We start from the raw sequence: 22,525 nt of genomic DNA, 5'->3' as shown, positions 1-22,525 counted from the left end.
AGACACTGACTACCACCCCTGGAGTTCACTAGTTCAAATCCCAGGGTGTGCTGAGTGACTCCAGCCGGGTCTCCTAAGCAACCAAATTGGCCCGGTTGCTATTAAATTGAAAAAAAAAACGTGAATAAACCAATTTATAAATGGACAAATAAATAGACACATTTAAATGTGTTTATTTCACGTTTAAAAATGTAATGCTATTTAACAATAAAACTGTGCATTAATAAATAATGTATTTAATTCATGTGGGGGGGCCTGGGTAGCTCAGTGGTAAAGACACTAGCTACCACCCCTGGAGCTCGCTAGTTCGAATCCCAGGGTGTGCTGAGTGACTCCAGCCGGGTCTCCTAAGCAAACAAATTGGCCCCTAGGGAGGGTAGAATCACATGGGGTAACCTCCTCGTGATCACTATAATGTGATTCAATCTTGGCTCAACAAGCCATGTGATAAGATGCGCAGGTTGACGGTCTCAGATGTGGAGGCAGCTGAGATTCGTCCTCTGCCACCCGGATTGAGGCGAGTCACTACGCCACCATGAGGACTTAGAGCACATTTGGAATTGGGCATTACAAATTGGGAGAAAAAGCAATTAAATGTAACAATAAAATAGCACATTAATAAGTCATTTGTTAATGCACCTTTTAAACTGCGTTTTAAAAAAGCATTTGGCAATTGCTTTTCTTCATATATTTGCCAATGGCTTTTCTTTTTTTTTTACTTTGGCTTTTCTTTATCCATTTGACAATCGAGTTTAACGGCCGTGAACAGGTCTCAAAGTAGGTGGACCAAAAGTAAAAGTTCGCCCAGGCAAGCTGTTACGAACCACTGAAACAAACGTAAAAACACCTTTTTGGTCAGATTTTGTTCTAAATGGCATTACACCCATTCGTTCTTTTATTTCGTATGGAGTATATCAGGGCATTAAGGTACAGTTCTAAAAAAAAGTGTTTTCTATTCCAATAAACTGTTCCAAATATAGCACAACAAAAAAGAGGTTTGCTCCCAAGCAAACAGAAGGCACAGTATAGCGTAACGCTTACAAAAAGTCTAAACTAGCCGCAAAATTTCCACAAATTTGCAGTAAATTTGCCACTCGTTATTTTAACATGCACATGAGCTTTTGATTCTCCGCAAATGTTTGCCAGAAGTTTGCAGCTCTTCGCCAGTAGTGGTGAACCTCCGGCAAACCTTTGGCAACAATGGACAATTTGCCGCTCATTTGCATGTGAAAATTATCAGTGGTGAATTTGTGGCAAGTTTGCAGCAAATTTGCCATGAACTCTTGATTTTCGTAAGGGAACTTACCTGGAGTGTTTGTTTGATGTACAAATATTCTCCACATGAGTTACTGTGATTTTTTAAATTTGTTAGTGATATTCTTTACTCACCCCCTAAAATCCTATATCTACCAACTTTAGCAAAGGCGGTATGTAACAGACCACTGGAGGACTCCTAAAAGCATTCCTATAACCGTAAACTAGGGATGTAAAAAATAATAATTTCGTACAGTACGCTTGGGCTGTGTTCATATTATCGATGCGACAATATATTGTCACGTTCTCTTTCGTCACATTCACGTTGTCGCGAACTCCAACTACTTCCGTATCGATATTAAGAGCACTTTGACAGTTTGATTTACATCTATAACGTGACGCAAATTGGCTGTTTTAATCACTTGAGCAGTAGTACATCACCACATTAAAAAATGGATGAGACTCTTGCTTCCGCAGTCAAAACTAAAATCTAAAATATATGTGCAATTTGGCTTTTTGTCAGGTAGGGAGACATGACTCACACAAACTACAAAATAAAGTACTGTAGTAACACAATGAACCTCCATCTACCAGTACATACGTCAAGATAAAGCCTGAGATATGCACTTCTTTTACTCTTAACCAGGGTTTGTAATTAACACCCCCCAAATGCGCAGTAGTGGGTAATTTTGCTCATCAGCCAGCAACTGTGGTGGCCAGCTGGCCGGCACATCTCAATGTGACATTTGACAAGAAATGCTGTTGCATTTGTAGACACAAAGATGTGCGCTTGAAGGAACATGTTTGATTATATTTTGAAGAACAGATGAAAGAAAAGCCGCCAGTGCACGTCTGATTCGCTGTTTGTTGAGATGTTCAATTGTGCTCTGCCACTCATAAGTGCAGTGTGCACGCTTCTCACAGAACGCTCATATGAAGAATTTTTCTCTTTTTTCTCTATGTTAGTGGTCTAAATACAGATTTTCCTATATGTGAGCGCTGCAAATGATCTCAGCATATCATGCTGTGCATCTTAGCACAGCATATCTTAGACTGCCTATAATTTTTTAATTCTTCCTTTGTATTTATGAATGTGGCCTAAAATATGGGCGATATTAGTATATGAGTTCTATTAAATTTACTAAATACAGTTTCATACTATGATTTGTATAAAACGCTTAACTTAACTATTGCACACTCTGTGTAAATATAGCCTTTGATTTCAAACCAGAATATATTTTAAACTACAGTAAGGATAGCATAAAACATGTTAAAAGAATTTGCTTTTTGGTAACAGAATAAATACTTTTCTTATCTTTATGGACCTTATGTTTTAAATAGTGTAAAAAAAGGTTTTACCTGTACTGTTACACAGTTTACAAATAACAGCTGTTATCCTAAATTATGCTCAGGAGAAATTCAGTTCAGAATTAACTAGGGAAATTTAACACGTTAATTTCTGCAAATAATATTTTTGTGTAATGCATTTTTTAAAAAGTAACGCAATTAAGGCAGTTTCCGTACTTACTGAAACCATTGTACAAATGTGGCTGGGTTTGTTCCTGGAAGGCAGCATATGCCCTAAACCCGCCCCCACCCTAATCCTAACCATGTTGAGCCTGTAAGGCTGAGTACCCTGCCAGGAACTACTTGAGACACCTCCCATCGCAGAAACTTCACTAATGTTTTTCCCCACTTCATGTGGCTTAAATTGATTTATATTAATTCTCAGGAGATACACGTTCAACTCGACTGCACATCCTAGCACAGAAACTGATTATGTGGAGCAGTGTATGCTTATTCATTACGTGCAATGCATGTGCCGAGCATAATAATAACGGGTGTGGATTTACTGTACGGAGAATGAAGACCTTACCCGTAAAGCCAAGTGTACACTATATGACTCCAGCTCTTCTCCTTTGATGTTTTGAGTCGAAGCCTGGTCTGCGACGAGAAGTCCCAGATCTCTCGACGAATGGTCACGTATTGTGCGCACTCCTGCGACATGCCGAGATGAGTCCCAGACGCTACGACAGTTTTCAAATCAGCTTGATATCTTGATATCGAACCCTAACCCGACAAGCGAGAGACCGTCAATGAGCCACAGCCAATGAAATATAGAGACAGCGCAAGAGGAGAGCAATGTATTGAGAAGCAGGAGACAGAAAATAATTAATAAATAAAACAAAACTTCACCCACATCTCCCTACCCGTTGTCTTTATTATTTTTAGCTGTTTTTCTTTTTTTCCCTTTGCAAAAATATGCACGAAAACAGGCAAGAGTCATTCTTTCATGTTTGTTGACATGTCATCAAGAATAAACTGGGCGAGTTTGTGAATGAATTTTGTTATCTTAATTTTAAGATGCAGTTTGGGCGATCTGTTTGAAACGGGACAATGCTAGCTGTAACGGCCGGGTTTTTGCCTATTGTGTGCCTATTTAAAGGAAAATAAAAAGCGAATGCATGAACATGCACAATAGGGACACAGATATGAGCTGCACGCACATTAGAAGCTCAGTTACAGGTACTAAACTAAAATAACTCCGAATTCTGCTATAAACCTTACGTTTGCGTATAATTAAGAGAAACGGCCATTTTTAGCGCTTTCTCAATTTGTACTTTTTTGCACTTTATTATCATTCAGTAAAACACAGATGTAATTATTGATGTATATGTCCTCATGAAATCAGAGACTCTCTCCTTGAAGTCTGAACACAAGTGGTCAAAAGAGACGTCCAGGTGTGACGGTGATGTCCCGCTTGTACATTTGTGATCACCCAAAACGCACCTTAAAATAAAGCTTGATATGAACTGAATCTGCCTATTTGATCCTATTATTAAAAAAAAAAAAATCCACTAGAAAACACGCTAGAAGATTTTGCACAACTTTTAATAACAGCATGTCAACAGATTTTATGGCATGTATAAATATTGTATACTTGTATCAAAGATTTATATCTATAAACGTGTGTCTGATTAACTAACCGCAAAAAAAGGAACATTTTAACATGTACATATTTAAATAACAAAAAGTTATTTGAGAAAAAGTATAAACTAAATATATTTATGATTCATCATGTATCATGGACCATGATTAATCTCCATTAATCACAGAAAACTGTGTGATTAATGAGTTTAAATGTTTTAAGCGATTCACAGCCCTAAAATTATCCTGTATTGCAATATGTATTGTATCGTGGCCTCTGAATCCTCATGTATCACGTATCATATTGCTGTTGGTCATACACAGCTCCACGTTACGCCTCTCTCAATTCAATGCATATATGTATCGTTCGATACATAAATAAATACATAACTGGTAGTGCTGATAGGGCTACTGCTTAGTAAGTGTTTAAAGAGAGACAAAATACAATCTCCTCCTTGGAGCGGCAGCACTAAGCGCTCACACTCAAAGCAGAACAGAGCAGCATCTTGCAGGGATACATGGATTTGCCTGCTAGACAGCTAGTCTAGATAGCTGGGTTAAGAAACAACGGTGTCATGTCCCAATGTAACTACATCAAACAAGTCATTTCATTTATGCTGACACAGTGCAAATCAGTAGATAAAAAACACAAGGCAAAAACACAGCGGCAGCAAGTTAGCCTCACTGCTGTATTTAACGGACAGCCTTTCCCAGCCGACACGGAATGCGTTTACATGCACAGCTATTTGCTGATAACTATCAAAAACCAACGTAAGAATCCACATTTACATAAGACATATTATTCTCTTCATTTTACGTCAAAATGTAAACAGGTATGGGCACAACACTTGTGCACATTGGATAAGTTGGTAAGAATGCCGGTAAAGGTGTTTATATGCAACGTGAAATTGAGATAATGGACAAAAATCGTGTCTATCGGTTTTTGCTTAAACTGCAAATTAATACTGATATATGTATTTATCATAAACCCAAAAGAGGATGGGTGTGTTTCCTTTCCATGGACAGCTTTGGCTTGCTTACTGGGGGCTTAAAGACATTAAGGCATGATTTTCCATAAAGCTGCTTTGAAACATGTGCACTCTTTGTATCTTATTGTATCGTGAGGGTACTGTATCATATCAAGAAATCTGTGAATTGTTACATGCCTGCTGTAAACCATTATCAAACACCCAGAGCAGCTGCTCTCTGAAAATCTTGCACTAGTTTTGTCCTGAAATGTCTCACCGGGAGGCTGGACGGGCGGTCCTGTTGAGTCAGACCCAAGTCATCATGGTTTGGTTTCCCAGGCTGACCCCTGCTGCCGTAGCCCTCCTGCAGAACATCCTATGGAGAGAGACACAAAAACTTAGAAAGATGGAAAGATTGATGGAATTAATACAGCTGAAAGCAAGAATTATGGGGCCAAGCATTTACTTTATAAATACATTTGTTTGTTCATATCATCCCAGATAGGGATTTTAAAAAGAATGTTTTTAACAGTACAATTACATAGAGTCCAACTACTTAATACATCTGACCAATAGGTGGCACTAGGGCTGGGAATCGCCAACCACGTTTCATGATACGATATTTGATGAATTACAATATAATTGGAATTGCGACTGAAACTGAAATGGATGTAAGAATTAAATAACATCAAACCTTAATCAAACATCATGACATAAAAAATTAGGTTTGATGTTATTGACGTGTCACCATATTTGATTTACAGGGTTTATGAATAATTTGATTTAAGAGTGAATAACGACTTTAATTTCATCCTGTTTATCATACAAAGTGATTTCACACCTTTAATATGACACACAAGTCTACTATGGATGGACTACTTTTATGACACTTTTGTGTGCTTTTTTTTAAGCTTTAAAGTGTGTCACTATTAACTGCCTCAGTATTAATATCAACAACTGTGACATTCTTAAAACAGGGTTCATACAGGCATCACTGAATGAAAATAAAGGACTATCAACTATTTTTTCAAGCACCAATTTTTCATTATTTTTGTAATTAAACTTTTTTATTAATTCAAAGAAAATAACACACAAAGAAAAACACAACATATACACACCGAATCAACATTTAACTTTTAACCATCATTAATGTCCCTCCCCAAACACCAACCCTACCCTGCCCCAAAGAACACCCCTGTGGTCACATAAAATAATACACACTCACTCACACACAAACAATAAAATAAAAAAATAAAAAAATAAATAATAAAATATATAATAAACATGCATAATTAAACTAAACATCTCTCTCCTCATCCCTTTCCCTAGAGTCCCCCAAAACCGCCAAATACCTACCCCACTTCTTGAAAAACAAGTTCTCCAGCCCCAGCCTTCCATCTGTCATCTTCTCAAAAGCCGCCACCCTCCCCATCTCCGCACACAACTCCGGAAATGGTGGCGCTCCGTCCGACTTCCAACCCCTTAAAATCATTTGTCTGCCAATCATCACGCCAGTCAGAACCCAATTTTTTTTTATATATTTGTCCCCCGAATTTATAACTTCCCCATCGCCCAAAATACAAGGTCCAGGGCAAAGTAAATTTTGAGTGCCCAGAATGTCACACAAATAATTCTGAACCTTTAACCAAAAATCCTGGATCTTAACACATCCCCAAAAAACATGGATTGTGTCTCCAACTTCTGATTGGCATCGCCAGCAAGTGGGTGTGTCTTTAAGATCAAGCCTATATAATCTAGAGGGGGTCCAATAAAATCTTTGTAAAATCTTAAATTGCATAAGTCCACACTCCATCCTCCAATACCAAGTTCAAATCTTTCTCCCATAATCTCTTATAGAAGTTAAAGCTCTGTCCCCCAGACTCTGAATTAGCAGGGAGTAATACATTGATGCCTAATGTCCTTTTCCAAAAGCAGTAATCACCTTTCCCAAAGTATCTGCCATTTTGGGGGGGGGGTGTGCTACTCCCAAAAACAGTACAGAGCATGTGGCACAGCTGTAAATACCTATAAAACTGAGATCTGGGAATCCCAAAAAGATGACCCAAATTCTCAAAAGATCTCAACACTCCACTCTCATACAGGTCGCAGAGTGTAGCAACCCCCCTCACAATCCACTCTGACCAACAGAAAGGGGACTTGTTGATACATAATTTTGGGTTAAGCAATATGCTCAAGGCAACATTGAAATAAATGTCTGAATTGAATACACTGGCCACTCTTGTCCAAATCATTTGCAAATGTGAGATAACTGGGTGTAACTTAACTTCTCCGGTTAGTTTGATAGAAATGTTTTGCAATGGCAAAATAGGGGTAAGAACTTCCTGTTCAATAGAAAACCAGGGAGGGGCTCTTTCAGGTTGAAGCAACTAGTGAGCCAGATGCCTGAGACCGAACACATAATAAAAAAAAAAATCTTAGGTAGGCCTAGCCCATCTTTGTTAATCGGCCTATGTAATTTTTTGAAATGTAGTCTGGGACGTTTACCAATACCAAATGAAGGACTTCGCTATGTTATCAAATTGCTTGAAATAAGAGAGGGGGACATCTACAGGGAGAGATTGTAGCAGGTAGATGAATTTTGGAATACAGTTCATTTTAATAACATTAACCTTCTCAATCATCGATAAATTTAATGAAGCTCATCTGTCCACATCACTCGAAAATCTTTTAATTAAAGGGTCAAAATTAACTCTAACTAAATCAGACAAATTTGCTGGGAATAAAATACCCAAATACTTAATGCCCTGTTTGGGCCACTGGAAGGCACCCGGCTGGAAGGCAGTACGCTGTCAGAGCCAAAGCTTCGGATTTAGACCAACTGACTTTTTATCCTGAGAGCTTGGAAAAGGAATTAATAATTCTGTGGAGGCAAGGCACAGATCTAGTAGGGTCAGAGACAAATAATATAATATCATCTGCATAAAGCAAAACTTTTGTGCCATACCTCCCGCCACCACCCCTGGAAAATCATCCTCCTTTCTATTCACGGCTGCTAATGGTTCCAGGGCACAGGGTGTCTATAAAGTAACTTAATCCAACCAATAAATGTATTCCCGAACCCAATAATTTCCAAAATCTTAAAAAGATAATCCCATTCTACCATATCAAACGCCATTTCCGCGTCAAGTGAGATGGCAGCAACCGGAGACCGATCATTCGCTACTGACCAAATTAAATTAATGAAACGCCTAATGTTATCAGAAGAGCTACGGCCCTGAATAAAGTCCACCTGATCTATATGTATAAGAGATGTCATAACTTAATCAGTTAGCCAAAATCTTTGACAATATTTGAATGTCTAACAGGGAAATTGGATGGTAACTTTTACACTCGCTTGGATCTTTGTCCTTTTTAAGAATCAGTCTGATCCGGGCTTGCGTCATGGTTGGCGGAAGCTTTCCATTCTTTAATGACTCTGTATAAACTTCTAACAAAAGTGGAGCCAATTCTGTAGCATAAGATCTGAAAAATTCAGCGGCAAAACCATCTGGCCCCGGAGCTTTGCCTGTAGGTAAGGCCTTAATTACCTCATCAAACTCCTCCAACTTATCTCAGATTCAAGAGAGTTTTTTTGCTCAGTCGTCAATTTAGAAAGTTCTAATGGTTCCACAAAGTTTCTAATATCTTCATCAGTAGACGAAGACATGGAACTATAGAGATCAATATAGAATTCTTTAAAAGCATTATTAATATCAATGGCAGAGGTAAAAATTTCACCTCTAGCAGATTTCACTGAGGGAATGGTAGAAAAAGACTCTCTCTGTTTATATATCTAGCCAAAAGCTTCCCTGCTTTGTCCCCCGACTCAAAGTATGACTGTCTTGCCCTGAAAAACCAAAACTTTGCGCAACAAAATAGTGTTATATCTGTATTTCAATCGTGTCCATTCTCTGAGGCCATCAGACGACATTTGGCGCTTCGGCTCTGCCTTGGCACTTTTAATATTCCCTTCCAATTCCACTAGTTCTCGTGCTTTGGATTTTTTGATGAATGAGGCATACTGTATGATTCGACCCCTAAGAACAGCCTTAAGTGCCTCCCAAGCCATGCCCACAGAGGATACTGAGGACCAGTTGGTCTCCACATAGACATTGATTTCAGTCTTTAACATTTGTTGGAAATCAGGATTTTGCAAAAAGGATACATTAAAGCGCCAATTATATGATCTCTTTTTCTCCATATGTTGCAACACCTCTAAACTCACCAGGGGGGTGACCCGAGACTAAAATGTTTCCAATTGAGCAATCAACGACAGATGAAATTAGGGATTTAGATATAAAAAAATAAAAACAATCTATTCTACAATAAATCTTATGAACTGATGAAAAAAAAATTATAATCCCTACCAGATGGGTTTAAAAGTCTCCAAATATCTGCAAGACCAAGATTTTTACACATCCTGTGAAGCGTCAATATTGCTCTAGGGCTTACACACTTTTTCTTCACTATGATCAAGGACTGAGTCCATCAAAAGATGAAAGTCTCCTCCCAATCTTATATCATGAGGGTGCCAGCGGCTTGCAACATCCCTTCAAGATCTATAAAAAAGCCCTGATCATCAGCGTCAGGTGCGTAAATATTAGCCAAATATCAACATTTGCCACTGAATTTCTCCTAAAACAATAATGACTATTCCTATTTTATCTTTAATCTGTTTGAGACATTTGAATTGTAGATGTTTATTTATCAGTATAATGACTGCCCAACTCTTATATGAGCCAGCACTAAAGAAAACATGTCCACCCCATATCTTCCCAAATTTTTCAGCTTCCTGCAGGGAAAGATGCGTTTCTTGAAGAAACGCTATATCATATTTCTTACGTTTAAGAAAAGAAATAACCTTCCTTCTTTTTATGGGGTGCCCCAACCCATTCACATTCCATGTGGAGAGAGATAATCCACTTATACTAACATTTGACATTTTGATATAATAAAAAAAATAAATTGTGTCAAAAACAAGATTACAAAGACCACATTCCTCAATAGTGCAACAATCAAACCCCGAACAAAACAAACAGAAAAAAGACAAACGTGCGCATTAACCTCGCACATGACAGTGCCAACAGGCGTCAATCCCTCTAAACTCAGGTCCACGTACGCATGCGAGAACCCCCGCGACAAATTTACCATCGGATTGCTCAAATTTTGTGAGGCAAAATTACATAACAGAAAATACTTTGTAAAACAGACCCCACCCAATAGGCAGAATAAACACCAAGAGCATGTAGATTCATTCACAGAACTGTTTTGAAGGTGTGTTCCTCCACAAAACAAATTCCAGCTGATATAAAGCCGTTCAGTTTCCTCGGACAGACAGACAATTGTTCAGTGAGCTGGCTGTTATGAGTGCAGCAGATGACGTAATCATTCTAATGTCCCGCGAAAATACTGCACAAAAACAAACACAAACTCCAGCCAACAGGAGGCATAAGCGGAGGCAAAGAGCGATCAGATTCATCCACAACTGTCCCAAAGGAGTGTTATGCCACAAAAAAAGCTCCAGCCACTAGTCGGAACTAGCACAAAAAGAGATAAAATAGGCATCCCGGTTCCTCGGATGATCAAGTGTGTATTGAGCGAGTCAAATTCACTCGGAGACCGCATAAACAAAAATAAAAATACACCATGACTTACTCAGTCCGTCAACTTTATAAAAGACGTCCTTTATGTGAGCATGTAGATATTTTGATGTCATCCATAGTGTCCATTTTCAATCTGGCCAGGAATTTCAGTGTAAAAACAATCTTCCGTCAATGCAAAAGTTTCTTGAAGGAAGTGTCATTCTACAAAACAAACTCCAGCCGTTAGGCGGAGCCAACGCAAAAAGAAACAAAAAATGGCGCCCAGCTTCCTCTGACAATCGAGTCACTGAACAGCGAGTCAGTCCACTAATATAAGAAACCTCAAATGGCTTACTCACTCCAATGTATTTATGAAGGAGAGTGCCTGTTTTGGACATGTACTTTGCCATGTTTACCTCAAAGAGAAAATATATAATTGGGTGTATCGAATCTCACTGGATTATAACATGAAAATAATGTAAAAACTAGCAAAGTGCGCAGAGCTCGTGATTCACACATCTGCTTCTCGCATGGCGTCACGTGTCCCACCAATTTTTCATTATTATACTTTGTCTTAACCAGACACAACCCAATAGGATTCCAGCGACAAGCAATCTGTCTTTCCACAATAGATGCGATGTGACATCATGATATTCATACACTAAAATGATGATAAATGACAATAAAATCAGTTCTGTCATGCCAACTCTTGAAAAGATTTAGCATGTGAATGTGGGTATGACATATTGAGAGGATATTGGTCTTGGCAGACTAGATCTGCTACGCTGCTGCTGCAGAGCAAGTATGGAGACTTGCTACTGCTAGGAAAAACACATGTATACTGAGTTAGCATGTGGACATGCATGCTGCTGTTAATAGGCGTTCCTACTGCTGTCTCTTTAACTTTGTTGGACTGCAAAACTGGCCATTGCTTTTTAAATTCTGATCACAGACGAGGTGTACTACCGATAAATTAAAGCCCAGTTCACACTGTACGATTTTTTCTGTCCTTTACAATTGCTGCATGACAGACTGTACGATATGATTCCAGTAAAGAAGCCAAGACAGACTGTGCGACATCAACTGTCTTCTACTGTATGTCAGGCTGTACAATATTCATCTTTTAGGACTTTACTCACGATTGACAGCGTTAACTGGGCAATAGTCACCAGTCCGTGTCACGCTGTCTCATCCACATGGACGTGCAAAATTAAAATGGTGCTGCGCAAGCAAAAACAAGCTATAGCTCTCATTTTTGCTCTATTTTGCCTGCGAAACAAAAAAAAGACAGAAAAGAAAATGACGGGGTTTCTGGAGTTAGGATAGCTTGGTAAAAGACACAAACTCAGTGTTAGTTTGAGAGTATGCTCACACTATGAAGATAACGCTAGCCAACTCCATATTTGTGTTGGAATATCACAAAGTCCTGTTAGTAACAACATTTCTCTCTCTCTCTCCTCTCTCTCTCTCTCACACACACACACACACACACACACACACACACACATGTTGGTGCGGCTATCCTTGAGGACTCTCCGTAGACATAATGATTTTTATACTGTACGAGCTATATATTCTATCCCCTACCCCTAACCCTACCCCTGAACCTAACCCTCACAAAAAACTTCACACTGCAGGACTTCAACCCAAAATTAATTAATTAAACAGCGTCAGAACTTCACGCATGCTAAAGATTATCGTATGGGCAATTATTCTGCTGTTGGTTAGCATGTCACACTAAACAATGTAAGACTGCCGATTTTGACCTACTAAACAGAAATCCTTTGTCTCAGACAGCAGAATCATAGTGAAAATCATACAGTGTGAACCGGAATTAAGATATCATTCTAATTTGATAAGAATCAGTTTTATTGCCCCTAAAGATGAACATTCAGCAGGGAATAGTGTTTTTATATCAAATGCAGCAGTGCTTATTGCACCATATCATTAACAAGACGAACGATCTATCAATGCATGAATCAAACTCATTCAGAATGCAGACAATTTTTACACTAATATTTTTTTACCATAAACATGTACTGTATGTGGTTACAGACAAATCACATAAAACATTAATTTCTCCTCCATCTTGTCTGCACTCGACTCCAGTATCTCACTGACTTCACTCTCAATGGTAGTTGTACCCGTATGTCGCTCGTCATTTGCATGAAGTAAAATTTTTCTCAAGGTTGTTTTTTCAGCCACACACCAGGGGTTGCTGTTGCACGTTTTGCCGGAAGTCGCTCTGCTCTCATTGAAAATGAATGACATCCTGTCGCTTTGTCACTGTGTGTCCACAGCAGCGCAAGCAGCATCAGTGAAACAGGTGATACTCTTTGAAGACTTTGTTGATATGCAAACACGAGGAAAACAGAGTAGTTCCTCAAACAGGGTTCCCGCACTTTTCAAAGATCATTTACTAAGACTTTTCTAGGACATCTTCAATAATGGCGGAAATAAAAGACAATGATCACGCCCTGAAGTAAAACATTCCTTCTTGAAGAAGTATTCAAAAAATTTGCAGTTTATGACATATCAAACCAGCTCTTTAATATGAGCTTCTGAGCTCTTAGACATTGACAAATTAATTACAGACGAATACAAACACAGCTTCTAATGTTAAACTCTTTATTGTAGCATCACTGAGAACTGTTCTACTGTTTAAATAAAATATTATTGTTGTTGGCATTATTTTGTAAAGTAGATCATTATTATTACATGATCAGATACATATCCGATATCTGGACATCTGACCTGTGTCTAAACACTCGCATTCTGATTCTCCTCATATTTCTGACATTAAAATCCACAGAAACAGAATTTTCATTTATGTCAGTGCATGTATTACAACATACTCTGGAGATACGCACAACATTTTAAATCTCAAGCATACATTTGCAACAATTACACATTTCAAACATATCATAAATTATCATAAACGTACATAAATGAATACACAAATGGGTGAAAGCCCCGTAAGTCTATCATACAGTTTTATGATACACTCGAGGCTGATTGTGTGCACAATTTATCATAACGAGGAGGACATCAGTGATAATTATTTCGTTAAATTGCATGTGCAGAATTAGCTAAATGCGATTGAATAAATGGCAAGGGCGAGCCTCTCTAGTATTTCCAGAAGAGAATAGTGGTTAAAGAACAAGCATGTGTTAGTTTATCCGTAACCACATGTATAGGAATATTCTGAATAGATGTACAGTTGAAGTCAGAAGTTTACATACACCTTAGCCAAATACATTTAAACTCAGTTTTTCACAATTCCTGACATTTAATCATAGAACACATTCCCTGTCTTAGGTAAGTTAGGATAACTACTTTATTTTAAGAATGTGAAATGACAGAATAATGGTAGAGAGAATGATTTTTTTCAGCTTTTATTTCTTTCATCACATTTGCAGTGGGTTTACATACACTTTGTTAGTATTTGGTAGCTGTGGCATGGGGGGCATGGTCATGTGTCGGTCTGCGGGAGAGAGAGAGCGGTAAGGCTCGTCACCTGGTTCATAATTATCTCTAACACCTGTCTCTCTTTATAGTGATGGCGGAGGGAGACTTGAAAAGGCACGCCAGAGCATCAGAAAGAGAGAGAGAGTGACCAGAAAGCATGACAGCCCTGAACCGAGAAAGTGGTTGATTGCTTTAATTTATTTAGAATGTTTTTTCTTTGTTATCGACGGTTTCCGTCGATTGTGTGTAAGAGAGAGAATAAATGGACTGACCTTGAACCTGCTTCGTTGTCTCCTGACTCGTCCATTGCCTGAACTTAGAGATCTGTTACAGTAGCATTGCCTTTTAATTGTTTAACTTGGGTCAAACGTTTTAGGTAGCCTTCCACAAGCTTCTCACAATAAGTTGCTGGAATTTTGTCCCATTCCTCCAGACAGAGTCAGGTTTGTAGGCCTCCTTGCTCGCACACGCTTTTTCAGTTCTGCCCACAAATTTTCTATCAGATTGAGGTCAGGGCTTTGTGATGGCCACTCCAATACCTTGACTTTGTTGTCCATAAGCCATTTTGCCACAACTTTGGAGGTATGCTTGGGGTCATTGTCCATTTGGAAGACCCATTTGCAACCAAGCTTTAACTCCCTGGCTAATGTCTTGAGATGTTGCTTTAATATATCCACATCATTTTCCTTCCTCATGATGCCATCTATTTTGTGAAGTGCACCAGTCCCTCCTGCAGCAAAGCACCCCCACAACATGATGCTGCCACCCCCATGCTTCACGGTTGGGATGGTGTTCTTCGGCTTGCAAGCCTCACCCTTTTTCCTCCAAACATAATGATGGTCATTATGGCCAAACATTTAAAAAAAAAAAAAAAATCATCACACCAGAGGACATTTCTTCAAAAAGTAAGATCTTTGTCCCCATGTGCACTTGCAAACTGTAGTCTGGCTTTTTTATGGTTGTTTTGGAGCAGTGGCTTCTTCCTTGCTGAGCAGCCTTTCAGGTTATGTTGATATAGGACTCGTTTTACTGTGGATATAGATACTTGTCTACCTGTTTCCTCCAGCATCTTCAAAGGTCCTTTGCTGTTGTTCTGGGATTGATTTGCACATTTTGCACCAAACTACATAATTTTCTGGAATTTTCCAAGCTGCTTAAAGGCACAGTTAACTTAGTGTATGTAAACTTCTGACCCACTGGAATTGTGATATAGTCAGTTAAAAGTAAACAATTGTTGGAAAAATTACTCATGTCATGACAAAGTAGATGTCCTAAACGACTTGCCAAAACTATAGTTTGCTAATATTAAATCTGTGGAGTGGTTAAAAAATGAGTTTTAATGACGTCAACCTAAGTGTATGTAAACTTCTGACTTCAATTGTAATATAATAGCTATTCAGGTTGGCTTGGTTCCAAAAACAACAGTGTAAATATAAAGTTGACCAAAAAGAGAGAGAGAGAGATATTTGAAAATGTTTTGATATTTAAAATATTATTTTTCATGTCATTCATAAGTTTTTAAAGCCTTAAAGGAAATCATATATACCTATTTTAAATATAATTCCCAGTTAAATACGAATAAATTTATAAATATATACGATAAATTGTCATACAAAATGTCATACTTCTTAAGGTGTATGTATACCTTGTACACCTTAAGAAGTATGACATTTTGTATGACAATTTATCGTGAAAGTACTAAAACAGACAATTAATCGTAGTAATCGCTATTCTTTTTTTGACAAAAGTCAGCTAAATTTCATAAACGTGACAGTACTACTTGTAATTGATTGTGACACACCAAGTTTGAATATGCACAAGTGCAAATGAGATTTGTGAGCTAAAGCAGAAAGGAAGATTTTTTCAGCCAAAAAAAAAATCAAAAAAAATAAAAATCTTCTGACTTTAATTTTCATCTGTTCCTCACACAAAGCTATTGTACGGCCTCAGAAGACTTGAAAAAGCATGACTCATATGGAATACTTTTATGTTTCTTTTATGATGCTTTTTTTCGTTTTGGAGATTGACAGCCCCTGGTCTCTGTATGCTTTTTTATTTTTTTTTAATTTTTTTTATGGAAAAGGGCAGGTTGATCATTCTTCAAAACTTCTCCTTTTGTGTTCCATAGAACAGAGTAAGCCATACAGGTTTGTGACAACATGAGTGTGTGAAAACAATGACAGAACTTTATTAAAGCATCTTATTCCTAAAAGTGGATACATGACTTACCTCAGCAAATGTACTTTAGAAATGAAAACAGGCTTGAAAAAAAAAAACACTTTGGAAATCTTACAGCTAAGGTCGACCCACTTGTAATTCACTCATGTACATAAACATCACCCAAAACTCCTGCACCGCTCACTTTCAACAGTGAGAAAAAAAAAAGAGGAAAAAAGAAGAAGAAAAAAATAGGGGCATTCCCAAGCCAGACTGAGGGGTGTGGGTGTGTGTGTGTGTGTGTGTGTGTGTGTATTGACTCTGGGTCACAGCCAGGCTACACACACACACTCACAGATGGCTGTTTACAGTTTGGTCATTACATCAGCGCTCTGGCATGTGCTGATTCAGATTCCTAACAGCTGCTCCACTCTAATAACCGCAAGCAAGACCTCCCAGATTCACAGCGTCACAGGAAATCTATGTGATTCCTCCCTTACTGAGTGTGGCACATGTTTCCTCACACTCAAATAATCAAGATGCACTTTCACTATGACTTATTACCAGTGGTTCTCAACAGGTTATGCTTCAGGACCCAGATTTAATATTAGGTTAAATGGCAACCCAACACAGGACCAACATAGTACCAAACAAATCAGACTGAATTTTATGAAATTTACCATAAACTGCATGCAAATTTAACAAGACATATGCTGAAAAGGAACACTGACAACATTATAATTTTCACACCGGTGGGGCCCATTTTAATGATTTTGCCTAGGGCCCACAAACCCATTGGCCAGCCCTGAGGTGAGTACCACTTAATTAGCTATATCAGTGATACAATGCATCCTGCCATTAATAAACATCTATGAGCTCTCAGCATTAGTCACATTTCTGTGGAAAAAAATTCTACCATCAGACTTTCCATTCCCTCTTCACTCCTGGCTATGTAAGACTAGGTTTTGGCACACATGCGTGCAACACGTTTGAGCTGTCATGCTTTTGTGGGATGCAGGTTCGAGTCCAGTCCTGGACAGCTTGACAAAGCAACATTTGTTCAAGCAATGGTGTGAGTTTGAGGTGGGGCTATCTGTTTGACCAATCAATGGCGGAGCAGGAGAGTGTTTGGTACCACTAGTGGCGCAGTTGTATAAGGCACAGAAATATGACAAGTTTTCTGTATTGCAATGCAGTTAATAGTGTTTTCTTAATTTAGCTTTTGTGGGTAATGGAGGTTTTTTGCTGTTTCTTCTGATGTTTGATAAGATTAACAAATAAAAAAAAATGTTGTTGAATGAGACGTGTTTGCGTAGGGTGCATCTAGCAAACCTCCTATAAACCATATGCAGACAAACATATGAGACTTGTAAACATCTCCATGAAAAGATAAAATCCATCTCTTTATGGCCTTTTGAGTCCCTTGTGTCACCAGAGCTTCAGTACAGTGATTAACGTATGTTCTTTGAGCAGCAGATAAAACTAATAACATCCAGAGTGCGATTTACGCCCTAATGTAATGGCTCATCTGAAACAGCATTATCCCGCAGTTGTGATGTTAAGTACCGACGTGAAGGATGTAATCTCTCTTGACAAACAAGAGGAATTCAAAATGGATCCTATTTTCTTTCTTAATAAATGTCTTTGTCCTCTTTGTGCACTATTTATGAATGCACGTTTTTCTTCAGAAAAACTAGTTTTAATTTAATAATCTTTTATTAAAATGTGTAGGAGCTGTGGCCTTGAGGTCTGTGCGAGTGCTCCCTAGTCCCTATACATACGTTACGCCCTACAAAATAGCCTGCATCATAATACTGAAGTTAAATGCATTGCCAATTGGGCTGACCGATGTAGCTACAAAAATTATATCTCGATAATTTAATATTTTCTTTGAAATTGCATAAAAGTATTTTTATTAAATGTTTTATCAGAAGAACCATCCTCCTTGCAACCAAACAGCCATTGTAGCCTGAATGAATACAGGAAATAATGATATTTAATCATTTATATTTACCAATATAAAACAATCGCATAGTAATTAAAAAACAATATTCCCTACATACAGTATATTTAAAAAAAATTTAATAATAATAATTAAAGAACAGGGTGTGCAAAACTACAGCTTATATTATTATAATGTATAACCCCTATTATTATTATACTGAATATTTGAATATTATTATATTATTTTTTAAATATTGTTATAATAAGGAATTATTATTGGTACCCAGTTAAGATTATAATAATACAATACTGAATTATTATTATTATTATTATAATTTAAAACCATTGCAATATTCATTACTATATAGCTCGATTTTATATCACCAGCAAAATCATTGTGATTATATCATGAATATTCTATATATCGCCCAGCCCAATTGCAAATAGTAATAAATATGCTGATATTTTTCTATTTGGTATTATCAAAATTTTTTGCAAAACTTGTCATCATGACGTACCCTTACAAAAATTGAGAAATCACTGCAAATTTGATCAGTGAAAATTTTCTTAATTTTGGTTGCAAGACAGTGTCACTTTTGCAACCCTTTCTCGAACACTTTTGTATTTTTTCCTCTACATTCTAGCGATGTACCATCCCTATTAAAATTAATGGATCTGCAGCAATCTCTGACATAAACTTTAGTGTGTATTTGTTTTGGTTTTGTTTCTTTGACAATAAAAGTTAAGTGAATCACAACTCATTCATCAAGGATAACACAATAAAGCTAAAACTTTATTTCTTATTAAAAACTTATTTACATTGTGGTCCTTGATATTAATATCCTCAATACTACCCAAAACCTCTTGTGCAACAGAAGAGGATGAGTTTGTGGCCATTCTCTAGTGAAGTCAAAACTGCCACCACTGTTTTTAAATTTAATTAACCTACATAAAAGTGAAGTAATAATGAATTTTAAGTTAAATTTAGGTAAATGCTATATGAATAGTTGTTTTATTCAACTATTGCTTGTGTGTCAGCCTTCCAGGTTAGGCCGTGGAAATTCATTTATTGAAACATGGGAAAATTAAACCAACAATATTTCTAAATTCATATTACACTTCAAATGAAATGAAAAAGCAATTAAAAAAACAAGTGGTAAAAAATTTTTTTCAATAACCACCTCCCCAAATCCAAACATTTACCATCAGCAACTTCAACCACCGGTCCCATTTGCCATGATGCAAGTAGATACAAGGTGGAGAATTAAGATCATAAAGACAAATGTAAATGTTAAATAATAATAATAATGATAATAATAATAATAATTGAAATATAAATAAACCATTACCTCTATAAAGTTTAACAAAACCCACATCATTTCTACAATAGTTTGTTTACGTTACTTTGTCTGTGCTTCAACATATAGAAAACACCAGTTTTCCTATTAGGAGTAAGCCTAATAAATTCCCTTGTGTTCCCCAATTAATGCTGCCTAATAATTCCCACTGTGTTCTTTTCGAATAAAGGCATACTTTTATTCTAAAATAAAACTTTAGTTTAATTCAAAGCCTGCAAATGAAAAAATTTGTATTTATGGAGTGGATGATGAACACAAGTTGATGTCACAAAACATGTTTTGAATAACCTTTGAATTTAAGTTTTTCATAAAGACAAATGTTCTGTCACTCTCATTATTTTTGCCTTAATGACATTTCATAATTATGTCTTTTTAATGTCCTTAATTATGACATTTTTAATATATGTGCTGGGTAACAGATAATAAGTAAAAAAAAATATCAGCTTGCACAAGGCCATGCACCCCCCACCCCCCAGTTAGACCACTGTGCCCCCCCAGCCAGACTGTTAAATTTGACAAAACTGTATATCTTTCACATATTTTATTCTGCTTAATAGACACAATATGTGCATATATTTCTTTGTACAATTAATAAATCAGTAAAATAACTAAATGAAAAAAAAAAAAAAATAGAAAATTTAACTGAACAATAAAAAAAGTTTAGTTTCAAATGAAGCAACATCAATTGTTTCCACCTAAAATGTGTCCGAATACAGTGAAATTATGTTTGCCTCCTTCCACATTAATAAACAATAATTTGCTGAGGTGAGCTTTCAAGCCAAGCTTTCCGTATCATGTCAGTAGGCCTACATCATCAAGCCTGGTTGTGGTTAATGCGACAGATGAACAAAGTGAAATTTAGCCAAATATCAATGAAACATTGCTTACTGGGGTAGCCGTGGTTCTATGAATAGTGGAAGACCACCAGAGACAGTTAAAACCTAGTGGAAGGAGTCGTGCGCTCGCGCATCATATCAAGAACCTCGCACTGATTTCGTCACATGTGACCCTGACCGATAACGTGTAGGAAGCTATATCTGTTTCTGTCCACATCATGGTCGTCTCTGTAGTCATTCTTGTAGTCCGAGTGACCAGAGACACTGGCAGACATCCACTTTTCATAGAACCATGGTTACGCCAGTAGACGGTTAAAACATAGTGAAAGAAGAATACATCCAAGTCACGAGAACGATATGCAGTATACAACCTAGACTCCGCCTGGAAGTACAGCAGAGCTGACTGAAGGAACAGATGCCATATTTAGTCTGTTAAATCTTGTGAATGTGCAGGGTGACACCCATGTGGCTGCCACACATACTGTATGTCAGAGAGGGGCATGCCACACAGTGCTGCCCATGAAGTAGCCACAGCTGAATGGCACCTAACATATGTTGGAACTGTATGGCCCACTGAATGATATGCATTGGAAATGGTGCCCACCACCCAATGAGCTAGACGTTGCTTGGACAAAGGTGCACCTTTCCGATAGGCACCAAAACGAATAAACAACTGATCAGTAGTATGCCATGACGCCATTGTTGCAGCATTTGTACTGGACACAGGGCTACACGGGAGGCACTGTTATCATGTCGAAACGCAGCAAGATGAATAGGGTGGTTCGCAAACTGGACTGACAATGCCTTCGGTTGAAAAGCTGGGTTCAGCCAGAGTGTAACCTGGTTATCCTTGGGCCCCAACCTGAGACATTGTGGACTTACTGAGAGGGCATATAGCTCGCTGACCCTTCTCGTTGATGTTATAGCCAAGAGAAAAGCAGTCTTCAAAGAAAGACTCTTAATATCAGCCTGCTCAATAGGCTCATAAGTTGCTGAACACAGGCTATCAAGTACCACCTGCAGGTCCCACTGAGTGTGTGCTATGCGCACCGGTAGATTAAGGCACATAGCTCCCTTAAGAAATGAGCCCGATCTGTACACCATGAAACAAAGAGTTTCCACTTACTGGCATACATGAGACGTGTTGATGGAGCTCTGGCATTCATGACAGTGTTCCTCACTCCTGACAAACATTTTGTGAGCAACTGCTCAACCCCAGGGGCCAGACGCACAGCTTCAACCTGTCCGGGGAAGGGTACCAAAGCGCTCCATTCATCTGTGATAACAGGTCCCTCCGAACCGGCAACGTTTGTGGTGGACCAGTCATGAGAGCTAACAGAAGGCTGAACCAAGGCATTGCTGCCCAACATGGGGCTACTAGGATGAGCCTGTGGCGCCTCTCCTGCACATGTCTCAGGATGGCCCATAGAAGCTGAAAGGGAGAAAAACCATATAGAAGGAGATCTGGCCAGTCGTGAGCCAGGGCATCCTGACCTAACAAACCATGCTCCTCCTGTGCTGCAAACCACAGTGGACATTGTGTCATCACCCTGCTGGCAGAGAGGTCTACTGATGCTGTCCTGTAAATTTCCCAAATTAACTGGACAACCGCTCTGTGTAGACACCACTCCCCCGGCCTTGGACCAAAATGGGAGAGTGAATTCGTCACGCTGTTGCAGTGACCGGGAATGTGCGCTGCTCTGATCTACAGCAGCAGTACTCGTGTCAGCTGAAGGCAAGGTAGAGACCTTGTTCTGCCCTTGTGATTGATTAGGAATACAACTGTAGTGTTGTCTGTCCGCACCAGTAAATGTCTTCCTGACTGCTGCTGTTTGAAGTGTCTCAGGGTGAGAAATACTGCCCACAGCTCTAAAAGGTTGATGTGAGAGGTCCTTAGCTGTGGAGTCCACCTGCCCTGTATGCCCCGATGTTGCCATAGTCCTCCCCATCCCAGGAGGGAGGCATCTGTTGTTACCACCTCCCTGCGTGCTGGGGCTGTCCCATCTGTACACCCCTTTGAAGAAACCTGT

General features: G+C 38.4%; 1 protein-coding gene across 5 annotated transcripts in view; it reads right to left on the bottom strand.

The window, feature by feature from the left end:
• The window catches only part of LOC127409876 (AT-rich interactive domain-containing protein 1B-like), a 178,445-nt gene that overhangs the window by 105,119 nt on the left and 50,801 nt on the right, over window positions 1-22,525 (bottom strand). For all 5 annotated transcript variants that reach the window (XM_051644797.1, XM_051644796.1, XM_051644799.1 and 2 more), the window contains exon 4: window positions 5,428-5,526. In XM_051644797.1, coding sequence (XP_051500757.1) covers window positions 5,428-5,526 — 99 coding nt within the window. The remainder of the gene's footprint in view (window positions 1-5,427; window positions 5,527-22,525) is intronic.

The sequence above is a fragment of the Myxocyprinus asiaticus genome, chromosome 19 (genome assembly GCF_019703515.2).
Source record: "Myxocyprinus asiaticus isolate MX2 ecotype Aquarium Trade chromosome 19, UBuf_Myxa_2, whole genome shotgun sequence".
NCBI classification, from domain to species: domain Eukaryota; kingdom Metazoa; phylum Chordata; class Actinopteri; order Cypriniformes; family Catostomidae; genus Myxocyprinus; species Myxocyprinus asiaticus.
Note: the sequence above shows the minus strand (reverse complement) of the source record. Positions and strands in the feature narration are given on the sequence as shown.